The 16,825-nt window shown below is 41.7% G+C and overlaps 2 protein-coding genes across 2 annotated transcripts in view; one reads left to right on the top strand and one right to left on the bottom strand.

The window, feature by feature from the left end:
- LOC124154908 overlaps window positions 1-16,825 on the bottom strand; it is a 203,058-nt gene that overhangs the window by 15,482 nt on the left and 170,751 nt on the right. The gene's annotated exons all lie outside the window — the stretch shown is intronic.
- LOC124155395 lies at window positions 3,232-16,359 on the top strand. The gene is made up of 4 exons (XM_046529175.1): window positions 3,232-3,337; window positions 11,870-11,993; window positions 14,190-14,447; window positions 15,883-16,359. The coding sequence occupies exons 1-4, from the start codon at window positions 3,324-3,326 to the stop codon at window positions 16,066-16,068; spliced, it is 582 nt and encodes a 193-aa protein (XP_046385131.1). The 5' UTR covers window positions 3,232-3,323; the 3' UTR covers window positions 16,069-16,359.

Raw genomic sequence — 16,825 nt, 5'->3', positions numbered from 1 at the left:
GTCAATTTTAACCTCATTTGAAAAAGGCCAGATTGTCGCCCATGCGATTCCACTCCACGTGACGTCACAGGAACCTAGTTTCTATACGAGTAGATATGAGCTTTACATGGCCTGAAATTACCAATGAATGCGTGAGGCACAGAGCTCAGGGAAGCATCTCTTAATAATCACACATTAAGAATACCTAAGTTCGGAAAGTTTCCTTCGTTTGATAGGGGAATAATAATCCTTATTCAAGCCAAGCGCTACTTGCTAACAGGGTACTCAGCTACCTGCTATCAGCCGGTGTCGTATCAGTGCTCAAGCCTCGCTCCAAGGTCACCTCACACGCCGACAGTTGGTACCAGAAATACGTCATACGGACTTTTCCCATCATTCCTACTTAGCCGTCGCGTTTTCGCGCGCCTGAAATTTTTCACTTTTCATTCAATCGCGAAAAATAGATATCGTCATTCGAAAATCTAAGAGCGTGAAATGCGCACTCCAGGAGTAATAATCTTTCGATTTAGGCAATAGAAAAATAACAGGAAATCACCTTATTAGCGCGAAAAACACCTCTAGGATCGCCCAACAATATGTCTGGGATAGAAAAAAATATTATTCTGTTGACCAGTGCCATTAGTACGATTTCTCTCGTGAAATCAAAATCGATCAAACCATACGCTTTTTTCACACGTGATAATACACACGCTAATTATTTATATGAAATCCGCCACTGACGCACGCGTACTAGAATATCACGCTAAGTGCCCCGTACCCATTAATTCAAATGTATTTCTCCATAAGGCGGTCTGGAGATGAATGAAGCGGCCTCTGGAGGCGGATGCAGTTTCGGGAAAATAAAACAGCTGAGCCTCAATGAGCGGCATGACGTCACCACGCTTCCTTGGAAGATAATGCTGAACTGATAAGAGATTGAAGATTTTCCATTCGTTCCATCGCAGTGTCAGGGACATAAATAGATCCGCAATTTCTGGAATTAATTGCGGCACCAACTAGGACGACGGACGTCACGGCATATTTTGATCTTTTAGCATCTTCACTGCATTTCTCCTCGTGTTATCATTTTTGAGTCCGCCATTAAGGTACCTGACTCTTTCAAAGCCTCACTCAATGGCACTCACCACGGAGTTACGGAGGAGACAGAAGGTTGGAGTACCTATTTACTAAGGGGTGAGGGAATGTTGAAAACATTGTTAGAGGGAAGAATGTTGGGTAAACGATGGAGAGGAAGGGAAAGAATGGAATAAATCGATGAAAGAATTAAAGGAAAAAGGTCATATTGAGAGAGAAGTCTGGAGACAGGCCGGAACTCTAAACTCGAAAAACACTCCATGTAAACATACCTTAGCACTAAGAGAGATGGATCATTTTAAGCCATGTTCAAAATAAAATTTAACGCCCATTTTAAATCCTGCTCCTCTGAAAGTTCGCGGCTTTGTGTATTATTACTAATATCATCGAAAGAAAACTTTGCAATGACTCGTAGACATTTTAATGGTGGATGTTATACACGGAAGGACAGCTATGGGTCATTTGTAAGCAATACTGGTCATCAGCCTAGCATCGCCTGTCATTGAGGTGCGGTCTTCCCTCTTCTTCTGTCTGTACTTCAAGGGTATTTATTTACGGGTGAAATAACAAGAGATAATACATAAATAATAGCAATTTAAACCTTTCAATTCCGTCCACGTGTTATTATCCGATGAAATGGTTTATAACTATAGCTCTGCGGGTTACCAAAATTAAAAAAAAATTATACCACATGTTTGGGTTCATCTAACAATCGCATTTTTCAGAGTAATTTAATTGATAGCAAGAGGCATCATGGCATGGAAATATCACTCTGATTCGCGAAAATATGCATTTGAGAATTGCGCACATTGATCGCAGACGTGTGCAGCACGAAGATAGAAACTTAAATGCGTCGAAATGGCTGACGCCCGTCCTTCCGGGTAGATGCGAACCTGCATGGTATTAACCGGTAGAATATTGTGTAATGTGGAGTGAATGTGGGGCATTTCGCATGCTAATGATTGCCAATGACCGTAGAGGTCAAATCGAGTGATTTCGGCGATAGGTGGAGGAACCAATTCATATATACATGCAGCGGCGCAGCGAGGGTGGGGGGGTTTTGGGGGATAAACCTCCCCCCCCCCAGAGATCAGAGAAATTTTTAAGTTTAATCCATTTTACTTGATTGGATTGATATTACTAATAGAATAGTGTAAAGATAAATAAAATATCCCTCAGAAAGCCGTAAAACTCACCATTTGAAACCGTTTATCTTAAAATTCCGTAATTTATTAATCTGTCCATTATCCTGGTGGGTATTCCATACCCCCACACATCCCGGTATTATAGTTGCACCTAAACCCCCCCAAGCTTTAATTCTTTAGCTGCGTCACTGTATTCATGGTAGCACAAGGTAAAAACAAAATACTCCTCCACAAATCATTCAAGTAATGCTGTCTCATAGTTTCAGCGGATTAGAGCCTTAATCAGATCAAAAAGAGATGTCTTTTTTCATCTTGATAATGACGCTAACCTGGGTCGGATCCAGGATTTTTTTCTGGGGGGATGGCACAAGGCTCTCACAGATATTTTCGTATTTGAGATTAAAAACAAAATATAACAATGACTGTAGAAAATATTCTCTTTATGTTGATATGAAAGTTATCATTTTTTAATGAGGTTATTAATGAAAGTAATTAATTTAGGCTCCGCAATATACAAAATAAAACGAACGTTATGATAACCGTATTAAAAAATATTGTATATATTCTTTAAGCGTCTGGGGGGGAGGGGGGTTCTATCCAACAGTAACTGCTGAATTCATCAACAACTATTGGATTTATCAGTTACAGTTAGAGTTAACAGTTATTTTTAGTTGCAACAGTTACTGTTAGTTTTAACACTGGTCCCAATTTACTGTTGAATTCAACAGTTACTGTTGGATTCCGCAGTTGCTGTTGGATACAACACTTATTGTTGGGTTCAACAGTAGTCCTAACTAACTGTTGAAATTTCAATGTTTTTTTTCGCTAAGGGCAGCGCCGAAGAAAAGAAAACAGGTGAGCGTCTACGAGCGGGATGACGTCACAATGCAGCCAACAGTGCTCTCGACATGACGCAGCAGTGTGTCGTCACGAGCAAACAACGCACTCATTCGCTGATCTTCTTCTTCTACTTCTTCGATTGCCTCTTATCAGCTCAGGGCTGGAAGGTGACTCGGAGCGCAATCGCCCCTGTATTTAGAGACCTATAAAAGGTTTGAGAGCTGCAGTGCGCTTCCTGCATCGAGGAAGACTTGCTTCGACAAGATGGCCGCCAAGAGGTAGGTGAGAGCCCACGAATGTTACGCGAAAGAGGATCGCCCAGTCGGATTCCATACTCAACGTCACCCACCGCGCACTTAAATGGGTTTCAAAAGTCGTCACTCGCGTCGTTGATGAGCAGAGCGATCCAAATTTCACGGATAAATATGACATAATTCCTTACTGTCAACTAAAACTTGTATCTTTGATGATATGGTAGGAAATCCATAACTTTCCAATTTTATTTGCTCGCGAATGTAAATATTGCATAGCGATAGCTACAAATTAGTTTTTTAATATATGTTGAACATACGATAATAGTTCAGGAATTCATTACACATTGTTGCATCAGCGTTTCAAAGTTCACAGTCAACTAGAAACTGTTTATTATAAGCGTCAATGAAAGTTGAAATGGCAGAGCTCCCAATGGACAAGCGATCGACTAATCTTAAGTAAACGCATATCAAAAGATAAAAAGGACCGCTTTGCACTCAGCGCCGCGCGGTGGGCATTTTTGATAATCGATTTAAATGCGTCCCAAGTGGAAAAATGAATCGAGTTTTGACGAGATGGAATCCTCTCCACGTCTCATAATCGACTACTTTGGAGTGTCCCAAATCCAAGTGTGGTGATGGAGAGAAATAGAATAGTCCTCGGCGTCCCCGTCAGTACAGTCCGCGGCGTCGGCTTTGGGAATGGGCGAGTCTATTTCGAAGAATTGCCGTCAGACGGAAGTGTCATCATCACTGGTCCACAATCCTAGGATTGATTTGACGCAGCTCTCCACTCAGTTCTCCTATCAGCTAATCTTTTCACACCTACGTATTTCTTCTCTTTCACATCTCTCTTTACTTGTTCCATATATTTTGTTCGAGGTCTTCCTTTTCCATTCTTGCCTTCCACTTGCCCTTCGACTTCGACTGTCTTCATCAGGCCATCATGTCTCAAGATGTGGCCTATAAGGTTGTTCCGTCTTCTTGTTAAGGTTTTCATGAGACTTCTCTTCTCTCCTACCCTTCTTAGGACTTCCTCGTTACTAACTCGGTCGATCCATTTGATTTTCATCATTCTTCTGTAGCATCACATTTCGAAGGCCTCTATCCTTGCTTTCTCCGCTGCGGTCATTGTCCATGCCTCACTTCCGTATAGGAGCATACTCCAAATGTAGGTTCTTATAAATTGTTTCTTTACTTCCATATTTAAGTTTCCCACTGTAATAAAGCCTCTTTTTTGGTGGAATGCTCTCTTTGCTTGGGCTATTCTGCTAATAATTTCTTGCCAGCTTCTCACTAGTCATCTTGATTCCCAAATAACCGAACTTCGCTGCAGCGAAGTCCATCTCTCCCAATTCATCCACCTTTATCAGTTTTTGCTTCCCTATTTCAACGTTAGTCTTGACTTCTTCTCTTCTGCTGCATACAAATATTTTGGTTTTCTTCGTGCTTATTTTCAGTTGATATCTACTCATTACCCTACCCATATTAAGCAGATTATTTTTCAGATCTTTCTCTGTTTCTGCTACAACGGCTATATCATCGGCAAATCTTAGCAAATCTTTTCTCATACGGAAGTGTGGTAGGTTAAAATTGGAATTGTGGGGTCTGTGCGTCCCATTCAGTCTGAAGCACTCAATCCCCACCACAACCACTATACCTACCCTCCACACAGTGCGTTGAGATGTGCGCGTTCAAGGGAACGACTAGTTTTGAATTCGGGGATGGCAAGTGCAACGAATCGAAAATGTTTCGTGTCGACCCGGAGGGAAACTATAATACAAGGGTTGGGTTTAGTTTCGCTCCCGCACGAAATTAAAGTCGCCAAGGAGTTTAATTTCGACCCGGGACGAAACTTTACGTGAAAAACGCTAACATACATCCACTTAGAGAGAGATGTACAGGGAGTTTATTTAGGATCTATTCAGCCAAGTACGGATAAAGTTTGGAAGTTCAAGCTAAGCGACTCGCATGGATAGCGAACGGATCACTTAAAGGGCTCACTTCCTCTCGAACGATTCATTTCCGTTGCATCCTCGCTGCTGCCAAGAGAAAGGACTCGATGAACGATTCGTTTGAAGTTCCAACAGCTCTCCAAATGTGTTTATTTTCATTCGGAAACACAGAATAACAAGCAGGAGTGCATATCTATATATATAAAAGAAAGTCGAAAATCGTGTTAGTTAGAACACTTATAACTCGAGAACGGCTGCACCGATTTCAATGAGATTTGGTTCTTTGGATTCGTCTCAGGCGGGGTTAACATATAGGCCATTAAAAAAAGGATAATTTCACACAAAAAATTCATCTCTTTCCTATGGACATGCTTTTAGGAGTTATAGTAACACAACAATTGATAAGTCGGTCAAAACTACAAATTAAATACTTTGTTTTGTTTTTACCACTTTAATAACTGAATTTAGTAACAATATAACATTTTAATTACTAAATATATTCAAAATATTAATTAAATTGAAATTACATTTTTAAAATTTAATTCGAGCTGATTGTAAGCCCAGCCGTGGCCCAGCTCGAGTTGACACTTCACTACCGTGTTTGTAAACAAATCTCCAAGCAATTGTTGACAAACGGTAATGTCCGTGTTCCGAATCAAAGATGGTTGATTTAGCGAGCAAGAACGAAGATGTGGATGACTAAAACGAGGTAAATTCAAATAGTTCGTACTCTGCATGGATTCGAATCTTTTAAATGTGTAACAAACGAAGACGAAATCACCAACTATCTATCTGAATATTTTAAGTCCTTGGACGTACCTGGCTTACCAAGGCACGATTTACAGAAAAATGTAGTTTCTGTGCTCATGATCTTTCGAAGCCTAAACCAACCATAACTATCCAACGGAACGTGTGTGATCATTAAAAAATTGGTGATGAATGTGATTCACGCAACTTTACTCAAAGGAAAATTCAAAGGTTAGGAAGTCCTCATTCCGTAGATTCCATGATCTCAACTCATATGTCCTTTTGAGCTTAAACGTATCCAATTTCAAATTCGTTATGCATTCGTGATAACGATTAAAAAATTGCATGGTCATTCTTTCAGTTTTTGTGTTGTTTGTGATCATGTGCTAATGAAAACCCATGATTTTCTCATGGTCAATTTAGCGTGCTATGTTCACGAGTCGATAAACCATCCTCTGTATTTCTTCCTTCGCTTCAAGTGCGTAGCTAGGATAGGGGGTTTTGGGCGCAGCTAATACCACGGGTTTGTAGGGTATAGAAAACTCGCTAAGGTAAGCGGGAAGTGTGGGGGCACTTCCCCCAGACATTTTTTAAGATAAATGGTTCAAAATAGTGGGTTTTGTGGATGTGTGAATAGTTAAATATGTTTTGTTTGTTAGTCATCCGTCCCCCTAATATTAATAACAAAATCTTTCATTAAAAAATTCTCTAAGCTCTTGGGGGGGGGTTTATCCCCCAAAGCCTCCCCTCGCTGCGTCACTGCTTTGCTTCGCTATATTTATTTAGCTTCATCCGCTTCATCTTGCGCCTGATACAAAACAAAAACTGTTGTTTATCAGAAGGTGGTTGACGCAAGACATTAAACCCGAATGTGTAGGGCTCACCGTGGTGCGTTTACGCATGCAGTACGTTTACGCAGTGCATTTTTTCCAAATACTAAAACTGGCTCGCCTTAAGTCATTTAATGCGAATGCTGCTTCATAGGGGCTTTTCTTGCACGATTTTGAGCATCAGTCAAGCGTCGGTCTGGGGTTGTGTCAACCTGCCCTCTGAAAGGGCCAAGTGTATGCAACAGACTTGGACCTAAAAACATTTTTTTTACAGCTAATTACGCTAATAGCCAACAACTGAATGCGTATAATTTTTATTTCATAAACTGCTTTATTAAACCACAATGCCCAAAATTTCTTAAACCAAAACGTAAGAAAATTTGTTGAAAAAAATACGCGTAAACGTGCTCCGATCCACCCCATGTAGATTCAATAAAGAAAATGTCTTTCTGACAAGCAATTTTGGTACTCATTTACGTAGTTTTATTGAATTTGTATCCTTGAGATGCTTTGAAAAGAAATATTCGCAGCTCATGGCTCAGACGGAATGCAGACTCCATTAAGAGTGACGGAGGGACTAGTTTTGGTGATCTCCACTCACAATTTATCGTTAATTTTATACTTTAAAGCGGCCTTTTCACACTTAAGAACGGTTTTAAAATAAAAGCAGCCATAAATTAGGGTTTACGACAAAATTGATTCAGAGCCTCATTCTTCCCGATAAAAAGTGCGTTTACGGAAAAAATATCAAGAACTCGACGCCATTTATCATTAAATGGCAATACGCCTGGGATTTCGAAATGGTGTTTGTACTTTGAATGCTTAGGTATAAAAATATGCAGGACTAGTTCAAATGGGAGTGAATGATTTATTTAATTATTTACAATTGTTTTGAAGTTTTAAGCGTCGACCTTTACACTTTTTCCCAAAATTAAGACAAATGTTGGCCCTGAATTAAATTAGAATAACAGAGGAGCGTACACTTGCATCACAGATTCCCTCAATCGGTATCTCAAATTGAGTACAGAGTGAGGACTCGTTGCGGGTGGCTACGGCCGTTAATTTTAAAACTGTACGGTTGTCAATTTACCAATTGACAATAAATGAATGTACCCTAACGATCTGCTTAGTTGAAGCTATTGAAATAGCATGGCTGGGCTTTTTAAAGTGTCATTCATCTGCAGAACTACAGCAATACGTCATCTATCATTCTTTAGAAGAAAATAAAGCAACAAAGTGTCGCACTAATGTGTGGAAATTGAGTCGAAAACAATGTTAAAGGGAGAAATGTTGGTTGACCGAGGGAGAGGAAGGAAGAGAATAGGAATTTTTGATAGAATTAAAGGGAATAGACTTTATTATGAATGGAAGAGGGAAGTTCATGATGGGAGACCGTTGATAGTGCTAGTGGCGCAGACGTAAAAGTTGCATATGTTGAGGCAAGCATGAAATTTGGTATAGTTTTTAGTATAGTTTGTTGAAAGTGGGAAGGTTTGCATGCTGGTGAGTTATATAGTCAGATATTTTGCCCAGACACTTCCAAGGTGCTTCCATTCTTCCGGTGCTACCGCGTCTGGTTGTTTGTTGATGACAACAGTTTCGCTAGCACTGCCGCTAGCGTCTTCAGGTCGATGACGCTATTCGGTCGAAGATGAAGAATTCACATCTTCGACCTGAAGACGCTAGCAGCAGTGCTAGCGAAACTGTTGTCATCAAGGAACAACCAGACGCGTTAGCACCGGAAGAATGGAGATTTTGGAACTTCAACACCGCGGAAACCTGCGCAGTCACGTCTAAGGTGCCGTTAGCACACAAGTAAAAGCCACTGAAACACCAAAACTGGCGGCGATATCGTTCGAGTATTATATATTTATTTATTTTATTTATTTATTTATTTAGTCCTAAAACAGCACGAGGCCAATTACAGAGGACTACAATAACAGGAGAAATAATTACATAACATTAAGCAACGTAACCAACAAAAACAAAAAAAAATTCAACAGTAATTACAAATAATAACAAAGAATAGTCATCAGGTGGGGCGAGGAATAGGGGGAAAATTACGATAGTGATGGTGCAAGTTGGGTGTGGGATGAAAAAAAGGATCAAAATTTGGAACACATTTGGCATATGAGTTAATGGAAGAAGGAAGTCTGAATAGAAAAGAACGTTTAGAAACAGAAAGGCGGGGGGTGAAACAATGAAATAGGTCACTCGACCTCGTCGTGCGCGAAGGAACACGAAGCGGAAAAAAAGAAAGAAGGTCTGATGACCTGTATTTGCCATTGATGATATTTAAAAAGAGTCTCCGGTCATTGAGGATACGGCGATCAGCTAAAGTAGAAATGCCAAGAGAGGATCTAATCTTATTGAGGGAGAAGTTATTTAGTGGTTTATATGCGGTGTGAGGTACCGCTCACGGTTTTTGGGAAATACATGTTTGCTCGAAGGAGTATCTCCCTGCGAATTGAGTCCCGAGAGCTCCTCTGACATTTAGCCTCGATTCTCTGTTCATAACTGCTCTCCTTATTATCTTTATGGCCCACGCGTCGTACGGCTCAACGTGTTGCATCACATCCGTCTAATACAGTCGCCTTCCTTATGCCTCACTTGTTATCTGCTTAAAACTTGCGCAGTCACCTGGAAATTTTCATGTGACATACGGCGAATTTACTTGTACCTCAAATTTAGATATTTTGCATGGGAAAATACTGAAGTAGAATTTGCATACTGGAGATGCAATGCTAACACTTATATCGATCTACACCGAATACTTCCAGAAGATTGCGCAGGTTTAAATGTCAAAGTTACGCGTCACCGAAAACGACGATTCCAGCGGTGCTATTGTTGTTGTTATTAAAGTACTTTACCGATCAAGGTAGATTTGCATGGAGTATTTGAGAAGTATTGGGCTATCTCTAATGACTCTCTCTTTTTTCATGGACTTACCTCTTAATTCACAATAAGGCCCCCTCCCTTTTATTCTACAACTATGAATCCTATTCTCTTCCTCCTCCTCCCCCGTTTCCCTAATATTCCACCCTCTAACATTGTTTTCAACATCCCCTCCCCGCTAAGTACTCCCTCCACCCATACCTTCTGTCTCTTCCGTACCTCATATAGAAGCTGCCTGTCCTCACCCACCATGTCCAGCACTTCTTCGTTCCTCGTTTCCCGTCGTGTACGTTAAAAAGCAACGGTGGTAAAGAACAACCTTGCCTAACTCCTCGCCAATGCTTACCCACCAAGATTCTCCGTCCGCTACCCTCACCTGCGCAGTCTGGGCCAATGAGCCATGTACAGATTACGAATGAGTCGCCTATCCCTCCAGTTTACACCTATTTTCTTGAGAATTTCCATTATCTTTATTCAATCCTCTTTATGAAATGCTTTTTCAAAATTGATGAAGCAAACATACAAGTCTTGCTTATCTTCTAGTTTTCTCTCCACGAGGGACCTCACTATCGCGATTGCATCTCGAGTTGACTTTCGTCTTCTGAAACCCAACTGATCTTCGCCCAAATGCTCGTTAGCTCTCGCCCCCATTCGGCTGTTTAATATCCTCAGCATCACTTTCGCCGCTTGTGATATTAGGCTGATAGTCCTATAATCTCCGCATTCCACAGCTTTCTTCTTTTTTTGGTAGCGAAATTGGAACCGTCTTCACGATATCCTCCGGCCAAAATCCCTCCTCATAGATCCTGCGTACTAGTTCGATAAATCTTTTCATACAATCCCTCCCTAAATTCTTCCGAAGCTCACACGGGATTTTGTCCACGCCCACTGCTTTCCTAGACTTCATTTCACGAAGGGCTTTCTCAATTTCCGCGTTAAAGATGCTTGCCCAAGATTATCCTCCTCTAAAGTCCATCCTATTCCTGCTGTCTCACAGATCCTGCACATATGTTTTCCATTTTTCTGAACCTAAAACTTTTCCATTTCCTCGCACAGTCTTTTCCACCAAACCTCCCTTGCCCTCTTACTTTCACGTCGTATTCGATTATTTATTTTCCTACCTATACATTCTTTTGTCCTGATCTGTGTCCACGTTCTTCCACTTCCTTCTCTCCTCCAATCCTTTTACCACTGCCTCCGTAACCCAAGACTTCTTCATCCTTCTGCTGTCTACGTTGCCAATTGACTTCTCCGCCGCTTTGACCATTCCCGTTTTGATATTATCCCACCCTTCCTCTACAGCATGTGTACTTATAATCTCCCGTATATTAGTATCCACTACATCCTGATATTCTCTCCTCATAGTCTTCTTCAGGGCTTCTACATTCCATTTCCTATCCTTTCCAATTTTCATAAGTCTTTTGAATCTTACGTTGAATATCATGGGGGCTAGGTTGTGGTCTGACTCCGCAGGGAAGCTACGTGAATACAGTACACTATTCCTAAACCTGTCTCACTATAATATAGTCAACCTGGTATCACCTCGTATCTTCTGAACCCTTACAAGTGTACCTTCTCCCTTTATGATGATTGAACCATATGTTAATGATAAATAACTTGTTTCTCCCGCAAAATTCTTTCGTTCCGCATTCGTAATCCAAATTCTCATATTTCGTGTCCATCTCTCCTCTCCCCGACAGAGGCGATCCAGTCCCCCATCACTACCAGATTTTTCTTTCCCGGAACATTTATAATTATTTCCTTGAGCTGTTCATACACCTCATCTACACCTTCCTCCCTTCTGGAGATTGGATAATGAGAAGCAGCATGCTTCCTGATCGGTTCAATTGCTATATAATAATTTTATTCCATTTTTATTTATTGGGACTGCAAAAATAATTCTGCTGCGCCTCTTTCTATCCTATAAAATCCTCGGAAATATTTTGAATTTGTCTTTTCCCTTCCGAAGTCGGAGCGCCTTATCCCTGAAAGTGGCAGCGAAGTGAACTACCCATTACGACTGACCAGACATTTATGCACTTTTCGATTTCTGCTCACGACCGTGCGGTTGATCGTAAGCATGATAGTAATCGGAACGGAGCATTTCACTTGCTTCTTTCTCCTCCAATCAGAATCGCCGTCTTTGCCATCGTGCTTGCGCTCGCCGCCATGTTGGCCGCAAAGGAGCTGCCGAGGAACAGCGACGTCAGCTACGACGAGGACGACGGCGCGGACCTGCTCGCGCCAGACGAACAGGTGAGCATCGACACTTCGAGGAGACCAATGGGACGGAGGGCCAGTGACGTCATAGGGCCGCGTTCCAGAGTGTTACTCAAATCTAGATCGTGACTCGGTTGCCACGTTGTTGCTATCACTACGAGACCACACTCGAGTCCCGAAGTCCGCCCAGACTTCACTCAACAGTTGATTTGTTGAGTCCAAACTCAAAGTGAGTCGCCATGTTTTAAGATGTCCATCGCCACATATCTACCATTGAAATGGTATATATCTCGTATAAATGTATCTGCGAGTGATATTGCACTTCAACAATGCTAGTTTTAGATGAGCAGGATACCATGAATGAACAGATTTTAGGTGTAAATAAAAACTTGCATAATTTCATCGGGGAGTTTTACGGGACTTGTCCTTCATGTTATTACATCCTATATTCCCTTTTTTGAAATGGTTCCTCGCTATTCTGCAGGTCGCTTATGAGGATACTACTGCCTTGACTCAATACGAGAGGAGTAAAATTTATTCGGAAAGCGAACGAGAGTTGTTCGAAAAGAATTATTCCCTCCGTAGTACATAAATCTGCTCTTGCTGTCAAGGACATATTAACTGCAACTACGCACTTTCCAATATTTTATCGTTATATTGCTCAATTAAATAGTTTTCATCGTGTCATTCTTCGCTGTCTTTTTGGTTATCACTCAGTCATTGCAAAACATCTGACTTACAATGTAACTCATGGAGGCGAAGAAAAATCAGGACGAAGAAACCCTGAAAAAATTTGAAAGAGGGATCATAAGGAGAACCTAAGGTCCAATTGGAGGAGGAGATAGACGGAGAATTGGAATGAACGTGGAGACAAATAAAATACTAAAAAATGTAGGATAGAGTTATATTTGCCACTTCTGGTATGGTTGGGTCATGTAAGAAGAACGGAAAATGACAAGCTAACACTTAGCAACAAGAGGGTTAGAAGCGGACGAGAGGTAGACGAGAGAAAATGTGACGACAGGATGTAGGTGAGGATGATTTCGAGGGAATGTGAGTGACAGGAGAGAGGGAAAAAGCAAGAAGGAATACTGAATGGAGGCATATACAATATAAAACATTATGCATAACAGAGAAAGCCAAGCCCCACCGCGGGCTGTACAGCTCCGGCGGAGATACTCAATTGTTGTTCGTTAATGAAAGGCTAATTAAAAGAAGAAAATAATAGGAAAAAAGAATAATTGTTAAAAATGAAAAAAAATCTTAATATAAAAAAGCAAATTGCCTTCATCTAAGAGTATTTTTCTAAGGCTCTTTTCCCTTTATGAATCTCACCTGTCAAAAATGCTTTCACATACTTTCTTATTCCACGAAAGTCACTTACACTGAAAACGGAAAATTCGTGCCTAATTTCAAATCAATTGTCTGGTTAGGCCCCTCGCTCACACACCGATTTTGGACGGCCGGTAAAATATAGGCCTTCCACATTCGACGAACCACGCTCCGGCACCGATGAAATGCTGGTTAGCTGCCGCCCATTGCCACTGTGGATCACCGGCGCAGGCACAACAACGAAGCAGGTGATCATCTAACCGGTAAAAATCTGGCGTGTGTGCAAGCAGCGCTTCAACGGTAAAAAAAATATCGGCCGGTATTTCACCGACCATTTAAAATGGGTGTGTGTGCAATGCCTTGTCTACACCACAGACTTAAGTGACTTCACTTAAATCTAATTTTAAGAGTGGTGCGGTAGCTACACTTGAGCTTTAAGTCGACTTCAGCACCGTGATTGTCTATATCGGGAAACAGTTATGTTGACAGATGAAGATATAGGAGAGCAATTAGCGATTCTGTGATGCAAAGCCACGGATACTTGAAATAAACTTCCAAACTCCGTGAATTAACCATTTTTGATTTAGAAGGTTAAAAGGAAAGACCGATTTCAGACCCTGAGCAAACGCTATTTGGTGAGAGGTAATGGAGCCAGAGGAATTTAGAATTACCAAGCTTGACTTCGTGGAATCAGTGGAATGACATATTAATAACGCAAACGAAAGCACTTAGTCACTAGCACTTAGGCACTAGTGTAGACTGTAGACCCGGCACAAGGGGCCTACAAGTTTGATTAGTGTGTGCACAGATATATACTTCTGTACAGATATATACTACTGTATATATCTGTGAGTGTGTGTGCGTGACGCGTTGCTTTTGTTTTTGTTTTCTTCGCGGCAGGGGGGCCGGGAGCGTCGCCAGGCGGATTGGTGGTCGGCCCCGCAGGCGTCTTGCCGCCTGACGCCCGCCGCGGGTCAAGCAATGCACGGCCAGCTGCACCTGCTGCAGAAGCCGTGGCGCCTGGACACGGTCAAGGTGAAGGGCGCGCTGTGGGGAACCGCCGAGAACAAGGAGAGGTTCGACGTGAGCGTGCACGAGAGGGCGCCAGCGACGCCCGGAGACTGCGACGACGCCGGGGACCCCCTCAGAGGACCGGAGGTGAGGATGCGACAAATGGACCACCACGGGACACTTGAAGAGGCACTTGACGCCTCCATGGCCACGAATTGTATTATTATAGCTTACTGCACGTGTTTCAATTGTTACACAACCATCGCCAGGTACTAAAAAAATTCCATTTCAGACAAATATCTTAAAAACTAACTGGTGGAAAGGAGAAATTTAGTGGGGAAGGGACAAAAGTGTGGGGGGAGGCTGTTTATATTTATAATTTAGATTTAGAAAGATATTTATTGTTCTAGGACTTATTTCCTCTAAGGACAAAAAACAATTTACTTGGACCAAAACATGAAGTAAATACAAAAATGGGAACAAGAAAACATCATAAATAAATCAATGTTTACATATGTATACGCATAAAAGATTACAATTCGTTCCAGCGTAATAACTATGCGTAGCATTACAGCCATCAATTTCCCAGGGACAAATCACATATAGCAGAACCATTGAGGAAGGAGTTTTAGGAATTGAATTAAGTTACATGATGAAAAGAGCAAACAACCAAAAGAGATATGAGAAACGCTTATGCGTTTTTCTTCGTGCAATCAATAAGTTATGACGGGGCAGTAAGTAATACACTTTTGCCTTAAACAATTTCAAAAACCGAACATTTTTACTTCAGCTTGTAGATTATTCCAAAGATTGGATCCCATACAAGGTTTAGGAGGAGAACAAACACAAAGTAGAAAAGTTCGTACGTAGGTTTCCGCGGTGATTACTTGAGTTCAGCATTCTTTCGGGCTGCATCCGCGTCCGTTGTCGAAGAACCACAACAGTTTCGCCAGCTCTCCTGCCAGCGTCCTCAGGTGAAGGACGTCACCTGAGGACGCTGGCAGGAGAGCTGGCGAAACTGTTGTGGTTCTTCGACAACGGACGCGGATGCAGCCCGAAAGAATGCTGAACACAAAGTAGAAAAGATTAAATTATGCAGACAATAAAAAAACTCCGTATTTGTGTCATGCCGCAAGGTTGCACTGCAGGGGTTTTTGGGGAAGTCGTTTGGGGTTGCATAGCATTCAGGGGATTACATCGAAGTTAGGGGAGCGGCTGAAAAACTCATTTTCGTTTAATTAGTTCTCCCGTTTATTTGCCCTGTGTTCGGCATTGCATCGAACGTCCCTTCTCATATTAGCTTATCATCTCACATCAACGTATTTCTTCTCTCTCACATTCTTCTAGACCTGTTCCACACATTTTATACTCGAGGTCTTCGTTTTCCGTCCTTGCAATCCACTTGTCCCTCCATGATTGTTTTCATCAAGCCATGTCCTGTTATGGCATATTGGGTGAATTAAGCCTTTCACGAGGCTTCTCATCTCTCTCAGGACTCTTTTCAGGACATTGCTGACACGGTCGCCTGTTTCTCCATAGCATTTATTGTTGTTGTTTTCTTTATTACTTTGCGTCGTCGCAGGTGAATGGCTATCTGGGTCAGGTGAAGGCGAGGGGCCGCGGGAGGGCCAGCGGCTTCAGCCGCAGCGTGCGAGGCATCTCTCTGGAGTCGAACCGCCCCAACTCCGTGGCCGGGCGATCCATCGTGGTCACTTCGCAGTGGACGCGGCGACGGGTCGCCTGCTGCACCATCGTGCAGGCGCCGTGACCAACCGCATGTGGTGGCTGTGAACCGTGTAAAACGACTATGACGCAATAAACATGCAATCGCAGAAACGAATAATGAAAAATTCTATATTCGTTCCATCCCTTTCAAAATATGTACAGTCAAATTCATAGTATCCGTTTCAAAAATAAAGCGACACGAGTTTGAAAGCCTATATGTCAGCAGAAAAAATGTCGTGTTGGTCCATGATTTCATATGTATATTGTGATGCTGTAGCTATTTTGTTGTGAGTTATTTTTAGGGTGATACCAACAATAAAAAGCCTCAATTCGCTTCAAGTTATTCTTCAATGTCACCTACGTCTCATGCAGTTACACCAGAAAATATTTGTCTGGTATTAATTATTAGAGGAAAAGGTAAATTAAAGTAAATATTGTGAATAAGGAGAATACGTGAGTGAATTTCAGGCAATATAACAAGTATCCTCAGAGGTCAATCACAATAAGGGCGGTTCCAGGATTATTTCCGGGGGGCAATCGTCATGGTCTGACAGGCAAACGGTTTTCTCGTATTTGGGATAAAACACAACATGCAACTAATACTCTACGAAATATGCTTTTAATATTTCACATAAAAGTTATTAATATGTAAATATATATAACTTTTATGTTAAAATATAAATTTTATTGATATTTGTATTAAAAATCTCGCCTCCCTTTTGAGCGTTTGGGGGGAGCACGTACCCCCGTGTCCCCAACCCCCCCTAAATCAGCCTAGGTCAGTCACTATGAGCAATCAT

This window comes from Ischnura elegans, chromosome 3 (assembly GCF_921293095.1).
Source record: "Ischnura elegans chromosome 3, ioIscEleg1.1, whole genome shotgun sequence".
Lineage (NCBI taxonomy): Eukaryota > Metazoa > Arthropoda > Insecta > Odonata > Coenagrionidae > Ischnura > Ischnura elegans.
This window is presented reverse-complemented; position numbering and strand designations above follow the sequence as displayed.

Bases quoted from the DNA above. Each gene is read 5' to 3' on its own strand.
- LOC124155395 (XM_046529175.1), top strand. The intron at 11,994-14,189 runs GTGAGCATCGAC...TCTTCGCGGCAG, and splicing joins TGCTCGCGCCAGACGAACAG to GGGGGCCGGGAGCGTCGCCA. The intron at 14,448-15,882 runs GTGAGGATGCGA...GCGTCGTCGCAG, and splicing joins ACCCCCTCAGAGGACCGGAG to GTGAATGGCTATCTGGGTCA.